The 14,059-nt window shown below is 35.3% G+C and overlaps 1 protein-coding gene across 2 annotated transcripts in view; it reads right to left on the reverse strand.

The window, feature by feature from the left end:
* The window catches only part of ZBTB41 (zinc finger and BTB domain containing 41), a 47,717-nt gene extending 34,922 nt beyond the window's left edge, over positions 1–12,795 (reverse strand). Inside the window, exons 1-3 of one of the 2 annotated variants that reach the window (XM_023501840.2) lie at positions 12,689–12,795; positions 10,709–11,965; positions 865–1,072 (exon numbers count right to left, since the gene is read on the reverse strand). In XM_023501840.2, the coding sequence (XP_023357608.1) occupies positions 865–1,072; positions 10,709–11,846 (1,346 nt within the window). In that variant the 5' untranslated portion in view covers positions 11,847–11,965; positions 12,689–12,795. The other variant, XM_003767543.4, reaches the window with a different exon arrangement.
* Positions 12,796–14,059: the final 1,264 nt, after the last annotated feature.

Raw genomic sequence — 14,059 nt, forward strand, 5'->3', positions numbered from 1 at the left:
AGGGAATCAAAGATTGATTCACCACTCATAATATATGCATGTATATTAGTATTTGATAACATTTTAATATAGTGACACCTCATTTTATATTACATATGTTCTAAAGGAGAACACACTTAAACTTTATAAAACTATTATATAGGAACCAATGATCTTAAAAGAAAATGTGCTGTGAACAAACATTACTTTATGAGGTACTTGGTCAATTTACCTAACTGTTCTCAAATAATCATAAAACAAATATATGTCACCACAAACATGAATACAATATAAACTCATTGAGAGTTGGAACTATGGGGAAGCTAGTTAGTGTAGTGGATAGAATACCAGCCCTGAAGTCAGGAGTACCTGTACAGTACAGGAGGAGTTCAAATCTGACCTCAGACACTTAACACTTTTTTGGCTGTGTGACCCTAGGCAAGTCATTTAACCCCAACTGCCTGGGGGGGGAGAGGGGGAAAGTCAGGAAGACCTAAATTCAAATTTGACCTCAAGACACTAATTGTGTGGCCCTGGGCAAGTCACTTTAACCTGTGTCTTAGTTTCCTCCTCTGTAAAATAAGCTGAAAGAAGAAAATGACAAACCATTCTAGTATTTCAGCTAAGAAAAGCCCCCAAATAGGATCATGAAGAGTTGGATGAATACAATTGAACAAGTGCCTAACTCTAAGCCCAGCACCCTGTCCACTGCACCATCTAGCTGCCTCTTACAGTCACTTGGAAATATGCATTAGTAGCAGAATCTTGTACAAAAAAACCTCCTTATTCAAATGAAATCAAAGATTTGGACCTCCACACACACTTTTTTGTACACCCAGAAAAATAACATCATTTTGGGGGACAATAAATTAATAAAATACTTGCCTTTTAACATGTTTAGCTAGAGTCTTCTTACTTGCATGAAGTTTATTGCAATAAGGACATTTATGTTCCTTTTTATGGAATTCTGTTTCATTGCTGTGCTTCTTTCGGTGAACAGTTAGGTTAGATTTTGTTGAATACCGTTGATGACAAATATCACATTCAAAAGGCTTCTCACCTGTGTGAACACGGGTGTGACTTTCATACTTTCCTATTAAAAAAAAAAAAAGGGGGGGGGAGAGACTAGAATTCAGAAATTTTTCTACATAAAATTTATTGAGATTCATCTTGATTTATAAATAAAAAAGTAACATATTCAAGGAGAGACCTATGATTTCATCAGCAAGGAACTTCCTGGTGAATAAAAAGTCAGATGACAAAATACTCTCTAATCAATACAAGTAAACACCTTCTCTAACTTAAGTCTCAGAGTTACCTACAACCCAGCTTCTTAAACTGAAATTCACGACAATATGGCACTTTGTAACTGAATGTGAGAATCACAAAATAATGATTTTATTATCCGTAAATATTTGATTTGAATAACCTACCATTTTTATAGACCTATATATCCAGGTCATTTAAAAATTTCTCAGGCAAAAAGGGGTTGCAAATGGAAAAATTTAAGAAGCCCTAGAAAATCTCAAGATGTTAAATGTAATGCAAGTCTTCCTCACTGAGACCTTGTTTAATCATGCTTTACATTAAACAGCCTTTTGTTAAATCATATAAGACACTAAAAAAATAACTATCATCTTTACAAGTTAATTAAATTTACACTTCTCCTTACAAACTTACCCCTCCCCCACACACAAACAAAAGCCTTCAAAGTAAAAAAAGTTATTCATATCCACTGACTTGTAAAACATTAAGGTTTAGGGAAATTGTGAACTGGTTAATAGTTCTTCCAAGGAATTCCTTGAAGTCAAATAAAAGATAAATTGTAAAATATAACATGCAAATAGCAAACTAACTTTCCACAAAAGGTCTATTCATCATTGAAGTTTAATTGAAAATTAAATTCATCTCATTCTTTCTATACAAATACCTCCAAAAAGGGGTTCTTAACGTTCTTTGTGTCACAGACCCTTTTAGAAATGGGATGAAATAGATGAACTCCTTCCAATAATGTTTTTAAAAGCATACACTAAAATATGTAATATTATAAAGCAAATCAATTATATTAAAGTTTGTCTATCAAATATATATGCACTTAAAAAAAAAAGTTCACAAGCCACAAGTTAAGACTTTCTTCTCTAGAAATTAACCTTTAAAAGACTCTGGGGACTAGTAATTCTACAAGTTCTTCCATAAGCTAGTTTGTACTTACTAAACAACTTCTCCCCACCCTCAAATGGCAACTTTCTACTGCAACCTACCTTGAATCATTTAAGTTCTCCAAATTCAGTACTCTAATTTAATCATCCTAGAAAAAAACTACATGCTCAGACTACTTGAATTCATGAAACTCCCAACTTTATACAAAGTCATTTAACTCCATCCTCAAACCTGACTGGAGTCAGGTCAAATACTCTTTCTAATCCCCTGTAATTGTAAAATGATCTGTTCTTTAAGAAATGACCTACATTCTCAAGCTTTTCAACCTGATCACTTCATTTTCAGCATAGCTGGATTTCCCTTAAAAACATGAAATTTGCAACTTCCTTCAACACAAGCCACACATACTCTCCAACTCACAAGGCCAGGAAAAGAGATGGATATGCTCCTTATTCCCTAATGTTACTTCCAAGATATTTCTCTGGCAATATCTATTCCCTTCCCCAACATTTTTTCCTTAAGTTCAGTCTAACAATACTTATTGCTAGTTATGATTTTAGGTCCTTTGTTAGCACATCTCATTCCTTGCCTCATCAGCAGTTTCATGTCACTCAGATGATTGAGATCATGGCATGTGAACTAAATATCTTTCCTTCATTTGCATAAATTTCTTTATTACTACCTAATTACTATTACTACTTCTTTTTCTCTGATCATAAAAGATGTGTCATTGAAATTAATTCCTCAATAAATAGTCTACATTCCATTCCATATTTATCCTATGGGATTTTGCCCTAGAAAGAATACTGGTTTTCTCATCCAACTTCAACCACTCCTCCATTTACCTAAAAATCAGCTAAGGTCTACCTAATCCTTAAATTAACTAATTACTGCAATATCATCCTAGCTCTCTCACCTTAGTCTTGTGAGAAAAAAAGGCACTAACTGGATGGGGGGGAGGGGGTGGTAGGAGGTCAAGATAAGAAGGGCAGTGCTCATAGTTCAGTAAGAAAAGTGGGGTTGGTCCTCTCCTTATGATGAGATCTTAACAAATGATCCCTATATCCTTCTCCAAGTACAGAATGCTGAGAACATCTAACAGTCTATCACATGGTTTTTTGCTTAGCTGTGTTTTGGTTTTTTGATGGAGAAGGATGAAGACAAAGGGGTAAGGAACAGAATAGCAGGAAAAGGAAGGAAACACTATTAATAATCTTTTTGTTTTAATATAGAGAACAACAACAAAAAAAAAAAAAAGGCAAGAAAAACAGCTCTGAAACCTATAGATTTATTTGTTCTTAAAAAAAAAAAATTTGCAACTTGGGCATTAGTGAGAACCCAGGTTGTGTATACAATTCTTTTTTCCTGTTCTTCCATATACTTGGAAATGACTAATTTACATAGTATTGACATTCAGAATTTTAAAATAAAAATGTTCAAAAAGTAAAAAAGTTAAGCAAAAATAGTCCAATAGATTTAAAAGTAATAAAAGAAAGCTTTCACAAAGCAGAAAATATATTGGACATACAGTCACAATTCATGAGATTTAGTGCCAGATCTGTACAAGTTATTTAGAGTGCTCAGCTTTCTTATCTTCAAAACAGTAACAGTATCAGTATTTTCTTCTTCAGAAAGCATTGAGTGATGTTTGTAAATCGTCACATCATGTATTATGACTCTGATCTTAAACTAGAACTCTGAACTTAAAACAAGGTACTAAGTGGAATTGATGAAATAATGATTATCTAGTTTAACATGGTGCTTAATAGTTCTCTAAATTCAGTATGATTAATTTAATCTTACAACAAATAATGGTTTCCTAATGATATAATGATAGTTTATACTCAGTGTAGAGCACATAAGAGCATATAAGCCAAGCTCTTGGAGCCAAGGAGAAAGATTCATTTCCACCTTCAGTCAGGCTCCTGGTGGCTCAGATTCAGATCTAGAGAAAACAAGCGGACTGGAGGCTAAAGCACAAGCCCTTGGACTCAGATTTATTTATCCCAACTCACATCACCTTGGTGGCAGGCTCTCCTCCTGCATTTTTCCACTGAGACCAAGGTCAGTCTGAAAGGCTCTCCAGAAAGCTGCCCAGCCCCAGGAAGGAGATAATAAAGAATTTGGACTTTAATACCTGACTATTCTTGTATTCATTAATCTGCTGAAACAAAGGCTGCTCAGAGACCTCCAGAAAACAAACTAGGAACATTATATTATGCAAATGTGAATTAATATTATTAATATTAAATTATCTAGAACAAATTTAAAGAAGGTTGAAATAAGAAAGGGAGGGGGAAAAGAGGAATGGATGTTGAGCTGTATTAAATGGTTTCATTCTCATTTGAATATCATTTGAACTCACCCCATATTCTAGAAGATCAAAAAACCTGACGAAGCCTTTCCAAGTAAAAATCTGGCATAGGACAAAAAAAGCTAAAAAAAAAAAAACCTATATCTATAATTTGTTTTTACATCATTACTCAAAAGAATAAAAACTCATATTTTTTGACAGAAATGCAACACCATAAAATCAATCCAACTAGAAATTTATTTTACACTTTTAAAGCAAAAACATATTAAAAATGGTAAACTGCATTAACTTTCCCAATACTCTTCAACTCCTGCTAAAAACAAATGAAAAAAATAGTCATTTCTCTGACCAAGATCAAGTCTGTCTGAAAGTTTAATACCACAACTAATGAGTTCAATAAATACATTTATTGTACATATCCAAAAAATAACATACTGCACAAAATATGTACCAGGCACTGAGCTCTACCCCCAGGACTCTTGGTTTTACCAGTTCTGTTCTTTTGAATAGGTATACTCTTCCAGAGCCATAGTCCAGGTTTGGATTTCATCCTACCAAGTGTCAGTGATAACCACGAAGTCATATTCGTCTCTTTGTAGTAAAACTCTCTGAAATTTCATCTTTTTTTTACTCATATTTTATGTATGTACAATTCCTTCCCTGTATTTTGCCGTTTGGAAATTTTTAGTTGTCAGATTGTCTTTTTTCCAATATTATAGCTATTTTATAAGATAAAGCTTAAAGGCTGTATTTCAGTCATTTTATTCCTCCAGACTTAAGGAAAAGGAGGAAGAAAAAAGGAAAAATGTAAATACATTTTCCCCTCTGGTTAGGAGCATGTCATTCCTGTAACTTAAGCATGGTTCAGAAATCAAATCCTCACTTTCCAAACTCCCTCTTTTATGAAGCCTTTGCTTCAGATCAGTAAGTTATGAAACTACCTGCTAAACCCCTCAATATTTTTAGTTTTTTGCCAAAGACATAATAATCTTTAGAAATTTCACTTAGAATTCTTATGACATTATCAATTATACCCTCAAATCACTGTGAGTCATCTGGTTTGAGAAATCTTGGGAGATTCCATATCACATTCCAGGTACATATCCTGGAAAGATATCATATTATATGCCTAATACTTCTCAGAAGTGAAGCACAGTCACTACTCTTCTAATATTTCTAGAGAATCTCTAATTTAATATCACCTATGTGTCCACATCATCACTTCTTAAGATTAAGAACAGTTTCCTCTTAAAAATTTATCTTCTTCCTCTTTAGGAATCTTGAGTATCATTATCACAAAAGCATTTAGTGGTCCTTCTTAACTTCCATTATTTCACCCTCCACCTTCCCAACACAAGTCATTCTCTTTGTCTTCAAACCTTTAGTCTTTATTTTATAAAGGAGGTAATTTTCGTATTTTTGTTTTAAAGAACACTTCATCTCCTCTCGTTACCTAGAGTGATAAAATCCTTAAGCCTCTTCACCATCTAATGAAGGAAGAACACCACCTTATACACTGAGCATAGATAAGTCACTTATTGATGGAAGAACAATAAATGTTCCATATAGGTTACTAAAACTTTCTCTTTGTTCATTGAATTTGCTGGAAGGATATCCTTAGTACCAGGATCAGATTTTAAAATGGAAGGGATTTTAAGTTATAAAAATTCAGACCCCTCATTTTACATAAAATAAACGACAGCCCAGAAAGGTTAACCAGCTTTGCCCAAGTTCATTTACATAGTGTTTATTGTAGAATTCAAGCACAGATTTTTGACTCCAAGTCCAACATTCTATTCACTATACCATACTGCCTTATTGTACCATCTTTGAGCTCTCTTGAATTCCTATAGCTAAATTTCTGTTTCATTTTTAATTTTAGAGCTATAACTTTCCTTCACAGCTCTTTGGTACTTTGATGGTCACATTCAATTTTTTCCCTTTGTCTTACTAACTCTTGCAGTAATTTATTAACTTGCTTTTTCTTTCCATACTTACCTTGCTTAATTTCCTCCCTTTTCACCTCAATTCCTTTTCATCTTTCTTTCCCTAAAGTCTTCTTTATTTTTTTCTTCTTAGATTCTGATGCTTGAATCCTCTTCCTCCAACTTCTCCCTCAAGATGTCCCAAATTTACCCACTCCAAACTCAGTCTCTAGTTTTCATCACAATTTTCCAAATCTCCTACAAAATTATTTCCTTTTCTTCCATATAACCTTGTGACACTGAAGTTAGAAGTTATGCATTTGACTAGAAACAGATATTTTTCCCTGAGGTAATTTGTGATCAAACTGACAAAAAAAAAAAATCCGCATTAAATAATACTGACTATTCTGCCATGATATATTTCCAAAAGAATTTAAAAATTTAATATAATATTAAAGTCTGAGTAAATTGTTTGCTAATAATATTTCCTTACACTAAAGTGTCTCAAAAATTAAGGCATTAAAACAACATTGATACTTTTAGACCAACTTTTATGAATATTATTTCATTAAGCTCAAAACTATGCATCCTTCTTCCATGCTGTCTTTATCTGAGAAATCCAAATAAATAAAGCACCAAATATATCATTCAAAAATTATAAAAAAGTTAGATAGTTATATTTTAAAAAGTAGAAGTAAAATTTTAAATATTTATTTTCTCTACTAAATTTTTCTATCTAAATAATGGCACACAGATGAATAAATAAAGCTGGTCTTTGTGTGTGTGTGTGTGTGTGTGTGTCAGAAAGAAAAGAGAAGTGGGAGGAAGACATGCAAGGTCCAGCATCCATAGATGATACTACAAAAAGATAACTTGAGTGCAGAAGTAAACAAGAGAAGAGTAGGCTAGACTGCTTTCCGAAACTTCAAAATTCCTCAATGAAATCAAAATCCTTTCATATATGAAATTCCATGTTTTTAATACCAAGATTCTACTGGGGTTGTTATGACCATGTTACAGAGGAGGCAATATCCTCTGTCCTATAAGGATGAAACACATAAGGAACTTGAAGAAGAGAAGTAAAGGATGTCACTGAAAAAAGTTACAACACAACTAAAACCAAAAAGGCACAAGTCAAGAAACAACAAAAAGAAAAACAGGCTAAATATATTACCATCATACTTTCAAAATAGGAACCAATCAAGGAAACCCCCAAACATATTGGGAAGACTTGTCATTAACTTATAAAAGGTCTTTGACATAATCAGTTTTGACCTACATTAATGAACAGAATATCCAAACAGTTGCATTTGAATATTAATAAACTGTGGATACTTTTTTTTGACTATAGGTGTAGTCAATATTTTCTAGCAACATCAGGAAACAAACCACCAACAGACATAGAAGATCACAAAAATCTATATAAACTCTTTTATGGGCACTAAACTGAAATTCATACAATTAAATAAATAAATTAGGGTTGTTTAGTTGGCTTGTTATATATTCAGTTAAGTATTTCATTTTAAATCATTGATCTATGAAAATTTAAGAATTTAAAGTAATCATTTGATAATTTCACATGAAATTAAGGTATTCTAAAGTTAAAGAAATATTTTTGAAATGATTAATTAGAACATTATCAGCATAGACATTAACTCCAGACATCCTCAGAAAAAAAATTCATTCTTAGGGAATTATGGATCAAAGTCAGCTGACCTTAAAGTAGAAGTTCTTAACTTTTTCTGTGTATCCCGGACCCCTTTGGAAATCTGATGAAATCTGTGGACTCTTTTCCTTCTCAGAAGGGAAATAAATTATTATTAAATTACAGTTATCAAAATACTTTTTAAAAAGAAGTTCACGGACTTCAGGTTAATTTATAAAACAGGAATTTGGATTAAGTTCTGTAATCAATCTTACCATAAAATTTTACTCACTATCAGTACATCACACCTGTCCCTATTCCTGCTTTTACTTTCCACTGGTTTTTATTACTTTAATTTCAGAGCATTTACAGGGCAAAGAGTTCTTAGACATTCTCTATTTCAAAAGAGAACCACGATGTGAGCCACTAAGAAGCTTTGAGGAAAGGCATAATTATACATAAAATTTAATGTATATTTGTTCCCTTACAGCAAGGGAAATGGAGTCGGACTGGCAAAATAAAGATTATAATCCTAACATATTAAGAGTAAATGCTTCTGAGCCTTCTCATAACTTTTTTTGGATCCTTTCATCCTGGAAGAGCAGAGATAGAATATGAGCAAGAAGATCGATTTATCAACTACAATCCACGATGTAAAGTCTATCCCTAATCTACTTAAGGTAGGGAATATGTCTAAGTATAAAGTTTGGCCTTTGCACTGTAACCTGGATAAAAAAATTCCCATAGGAAGATCTTGGCAAAACTAGAAAACAATGCTTGGGGGAGTCCCTTCTTCAAAAGACACCAGTACGTTGACTCCAGAACATATCTTAAGGGGTAGTTCCAGGATCAGGCACATAATGAAGACTGTATACATAAAATACTCAAACCAAATTATCTGGTGAAATGGTCAATGATAATAGGGAGACCAAAAAAAAAAAAAAAAAAAATTGCGAGCAAGCAGAAAATTATAGATTCAGTGAAAGCAGATAAAATGCCACATCATATTTTGATATTTCAATGTCATCAGCACTTTATAAAATGAGAAGATACTAAATAAAGTTGATCAATAGTACCCACCATCACAAAATTTCGAATTCATGGTATAGGACTAATTTTACATGGTCAAAATGTACTTGTACATTCCTATTGTCATCATATGTTACAACATTTTCCAACTGTCCAAATAAGATTCTAAACTCATCCTTGTTCAACTAAAAATATTCAATATTAAATCTTTCATCAAAAAAAAAAAAAATCAGAAAAAAACTCACAGAAAAATATTTCCCTAATAAAAATGAAACATTACTAAATGACTAATTCATGATTTAAATTTGACAACTTGCAAAATTCTACACATCATATATAAATTCATATCTTTTCTTCATCCGTAAGTCACTGCAAATTGGTATTTTGTACAAAAGTTGTTCATCTAGCATTCTTTTATCCCAAAATCACTGCTAATTTTTATTTTCTATGTCCCTACAACTCCTCAGGACTGATTCTTACTTTTTGAAAATTCAAAACAAAATTAAATTATATTCTGTTTTAATATTACATGTATTTTCCTGTGTTCTTATGATCTGAAAATAGAAATCCATTTATGAACACATGTGGTTAAATAAAATTTGTATTTAAGTTCTGTGATCAGCCTTACCATCCTTATCTGCTCGTTGACAGCACAGTAATATCATCACAATACCCCATTCCTAAATCACACTATCAGAGAACTTGGTGAATAAAGATTTCATTAATGATTATCTCCCTAGAGAATTAGTAACTAGAAAATTTTCATATAAGGTGTTTTAATTATAACATATGGAATACTGCATATAGAGGCCAGATTATACAGAAGACATGGGTTTCAGTTTCCTCATCTACAAAATAAGAACTCTGCACTCCAGCTCTAAATCCTACAATGATTTTTCTTCCTGTTTCTTTAAAAAAAAAAAAAAAAAGTTTTTAAGGATGTGAAAATTAATTCATCCTGGAACCATGAAAAAGAACAAAAATTATTAAATGGCAATGTTTCCAATTTCCTTCTCACAAAATGCTGCTTAGGCTCAGTTGCTTCCTCCATGAAGTTTTCTAGAATCCCCAACAGTTACAAAGAAGCTACCTCAGATGTTTGCATCTTATATTCATAACTTTGCTATGCAGTGAAATAACTATCCTTAACTCCTCTACTAGTTCATAAGGTCTTGTGTAGTCAAAACTTTTGCTTTAATAATTTATATCTACCCCTTCTTTGCCTAGAATAGTTCCTTGTACAAAAGCATTTAAAAAATGTTTATTAGAAATAAATGGCATGTCTTTATCATCCTATCTTAACTAATATTTTTTTAAAGTGACTTACTCTTTTATAACAGTAATTCTATTTACAAGTCTTTCAATTTCATTTCACAAATATAATTAAATGAATTCAGAATATTAACAGTATTTTTCATACCAAATAACTGCAAAGTATCTTAGTGAAGGATATTCATCTTTGGGATGAAAAAAAGGGAGGAAAGTACTTGTCTTAAGGTAGCAAATTTAAATTCATGAGTCACAGTCAATTTTAAATTTCCTAATGATAACAAATGTCTTACCTAATGCTAAAAAAAAAATAGTTAAACTTCACAAAGAATTCACCAAACTTACAAAGTTAAAACAGTATTATAATGAGATAGGGTTGTTTCTTACCTATTCGGTCAAATGTTTTATCACACTTAGGACACTGCAATATTTTTTTGTTACTGTTCTGAATGACCACTGGAGTTAACCCTTCATGAATATTTCCTATGGAATCAGCAGTTTCAGGCTCTTCTTCTGCATTGTTATGTTCTTTGTCACTTTGTTCTTCCCCTTCAGAGTATTCATCTGACATTTCCTCCTCCTGTGCTTCTGCATCTGCATTGTACTCACTTCCAGCATCCTCAGAATCATTTTTATCAGACTTTTCTGTATCAAAAGTGACCTTATCCAAATTGTCTTTATCAAAATTGTCTGATATTTCACCACTTTCATTTTCGTTATCACTGTCCTCATCAAATTTTACAGGGCACTTTCTATTCCTAGTTGATCTTCTTGCTGAAAAACCTCTTTCCAGCATTTTTAACCCATGTTTTTTCCCTATTACTAGGGATCTGTGAGTTTTGGTCAAATGATTCTCTAAAGACTTCTTATAACAAAAATTTCTACTGCAGAATTTGCACTGATGACTAGTTGACAACCTGCCAGCCAATTCACTTAGAGTTTCTGCTGGTGATGCCTTTTCAGTTATTTCAGAAGGAAAATTAGAAATATTTTCATTATTTAGCAACTTAACTGCATCTATAATGTCTAGAAATTTTGCAGCCTCTAAAACTAGAGGTATCTCATTCTTATAGACAAAAAATTCTGATGTGTAGAGAAATTCAAGCAAATGCTGAAAAACAGAATGAGTTACATGATCCAGAGTGACAACATCTGTGCTTGGATTTTTGCTCAAACACGCATGAAAATAACTACTGCCAACAGCAACAACAACTTTGTGTGCACTAAATTCTTTCCCTTCTACAATTATGAGTAAATCACAGAAAGACGGTTGTTTCTGTCGATCATCATTTAAATATTTCAATAAATTCTTATTATACTGCAAAGAACTCAGAAGCTTTCTTTGATCTGGTGAGGGAGGAAGTTGCTGATAACACTGAAGATCTTCAGGAGTAGATCCTTCCGTAGAATGACTGAACGTCACTTGGTCACTATCCACTGCACTGTTTCCATCAGATGAATCTTTATGATGGCCCAGATGGATCTTCTCGTCAAAATTTGCAGTAACCTTTCTCCTTTTCTTCATCGCAATAATGCAATTTCAGGACAAGAAGCTTCATAAGTGTCTCAAGAGACTTAAAAAGGATAACTAGCTTCAATCTTGGTTAACATCTTCTGGAGAAGTGTGAGGGAGGGTTTCATGGTCTGCAAAACAATAAGAATCCTATAATATATCCCCACCGGCGGCTTAAATGTATTTGTTCAAAGTATTTTTCTTTCAATTGTTAATCATTAAATGAACAAGAAGACGCACGCGCGCGCGCGCGCACGCACACTACAGCTTACAAACATGAATATTTTAACATCACAGGGCTGGGAGCGGAGTGGTTGGAGAAAGTCTAGAATGTCCACAAAAGAACAATTTTAAAGGCGACAAGAGAGAGCCCTCACACCTGCCAAGCCCCCACTCACAGGAGAGTGAGATGGGGAGGACGCTGGAGGGAGAAGCCCTCTCTGAGGGGGCGGGGCTGGGGGCGGAGGGTCCAGCGTGTGATTAGGTCATTACGGTCCTCCCCACACCATAGCGTTCCCGCGGGGGAGGGGGGGGAACGTTCAGCACATTTGTCCCCTCAGACCCGTCGCCTCCAACTTGTGACACAGCGCCAGGTCGGGAGAGGCGCGGGGACAACAGAGAACGAAAGGAAGAAACCCTTCCCCTAGCAGGGGACGCCCCGGCCCGCGGCGAACCCGCCAAGTTCCCCACCCCCGGCTGCCCCAGACCCATTTACCGCCTCCTAGGAGCTCCTCCGCTGCCTCCCGGCCGCTGAGCTCCTCTACAGGCGCGCTGCCCTCCCAGTGTCTACCCACTTCCGGGTTCGACCAACCTCTCCGCCCCTCCTTCCCCTTCCTCTTCCCTTTTTCCTTTACCTCCAGTGGTCACAACTGCGACCTCAACCACGGGACTCACCCACCGCGCAGGCTCCGGGAGACTCCTGCAACTTGCTGCCGAAATCTGCCGGGGCCACTGCGCATGAGCATTCACGTCCTTTAGCGCATGCTCACTAAATCCACCCTCCTTTCACCCACCCACCCCTTCCCTTCGGAAGAAGTTACTAAAACTACCGGTAGAGATCGTATGCTCCGGGTTTTCCGGGTTTCCGAGACTGGGCGGAGCGGGGCGGGGTTGGAGGGACTGATGGATGCTTGGTACGCTAGGTTGACTATGGCAAAGGATCCGGGGAGGGGCGGTAAAGGAGAGAGGAGATAGGAAAAAGAAGCCGAGGGGAAGATGGACCAGCCTTGACGTAGCGAGAGGCTGCGGCATTTGAACAAATAGTCATAGCAAAATCTCGCAACTGAGGCCGTCTCGCGAAAGTCTTCTCTCGGCCTCCGCGCCTGCGCCTTGGAGTCTCTTCCGAGGCTTTGATGTAGACGCCCAGGCGAGAGCCCTTCGGAGCTCTTTAAGAAGGCTTGCCTTCCTTCTCTGCTTGGGACCTGCTTCCGAAGAGCTCCTCAATACAAACGCTAGGTTGTTCATTCACACAAAATATCACCGTTCGGTATAAGCCAGGTGATTTGTCACAAACGGCCGTGTGAACGTTCTCCTTTTCTCCAGTACCCCCGAGGATGCCGCTGAAGTCTCTAAGCCGCCTAACGCGATCTGAGCAGGATTTGGGGGCAGGGTGTTGCTACTTAAATTTGTGTTAACGAGGGGGGAGAATCTTCAAAAACTTTTCCCCGGTGAGATACTGACAGGCCAGGTAGGGGGGAGGGAAAAAAGGGAGGTGACCAAAGGAATTAATTGATGGAAGAGATATAAAGATTTAAGGGAAAGAACCTTCAGCTTGCAACCTTCCTAAGTGCGCCGGTAATGCCGTCAGATCTTTTTCTGAAGTTGTTCCCACCCAACTGACGGCTTCAAGACCAAAGTACTCAAGTCTTCTAAAGATGAATATTCTTTCAGTTTTATAATCTAAGGGACCACCTCAGTTTTGCTGCTTTTTACATCCCCAACAATTAACACACTGACTAGCACATAATAAGCACTTAAATGTTTTGTTACCCGACAATTACATAATGAACAGAATTTGTATTTCTGTTCTATTAGGAGAAAGTAAGTGAAATGGAATGCAAGGGAATTATATATAGTATGTAAATACTTTAACTTTTTCAAACATATTTCCGTATGCGTTGTATTGTATTTTTATACATTATAATGTATACATTACTTCATCTGTAAAATAGGTACTATAGGTACTATCCATTTTACAGAAAGAAAAAAAAAACCTTATAGAGATT

Source organism: Sarcophilus harrisii, chromosome 4 (assembly GCF_902635505.1).
Source record: "Sarcophilus harrisii chromosome 4, mSarHar1.11, whole genome shotgun sequence".
Taxonomy (NCBI): Eukaryota; Metazoa; Chordata; class Mammalia; order Dasyuromorphia; family Dasyuridae; genus Sarcophilus; species Sarcophilus harrisii.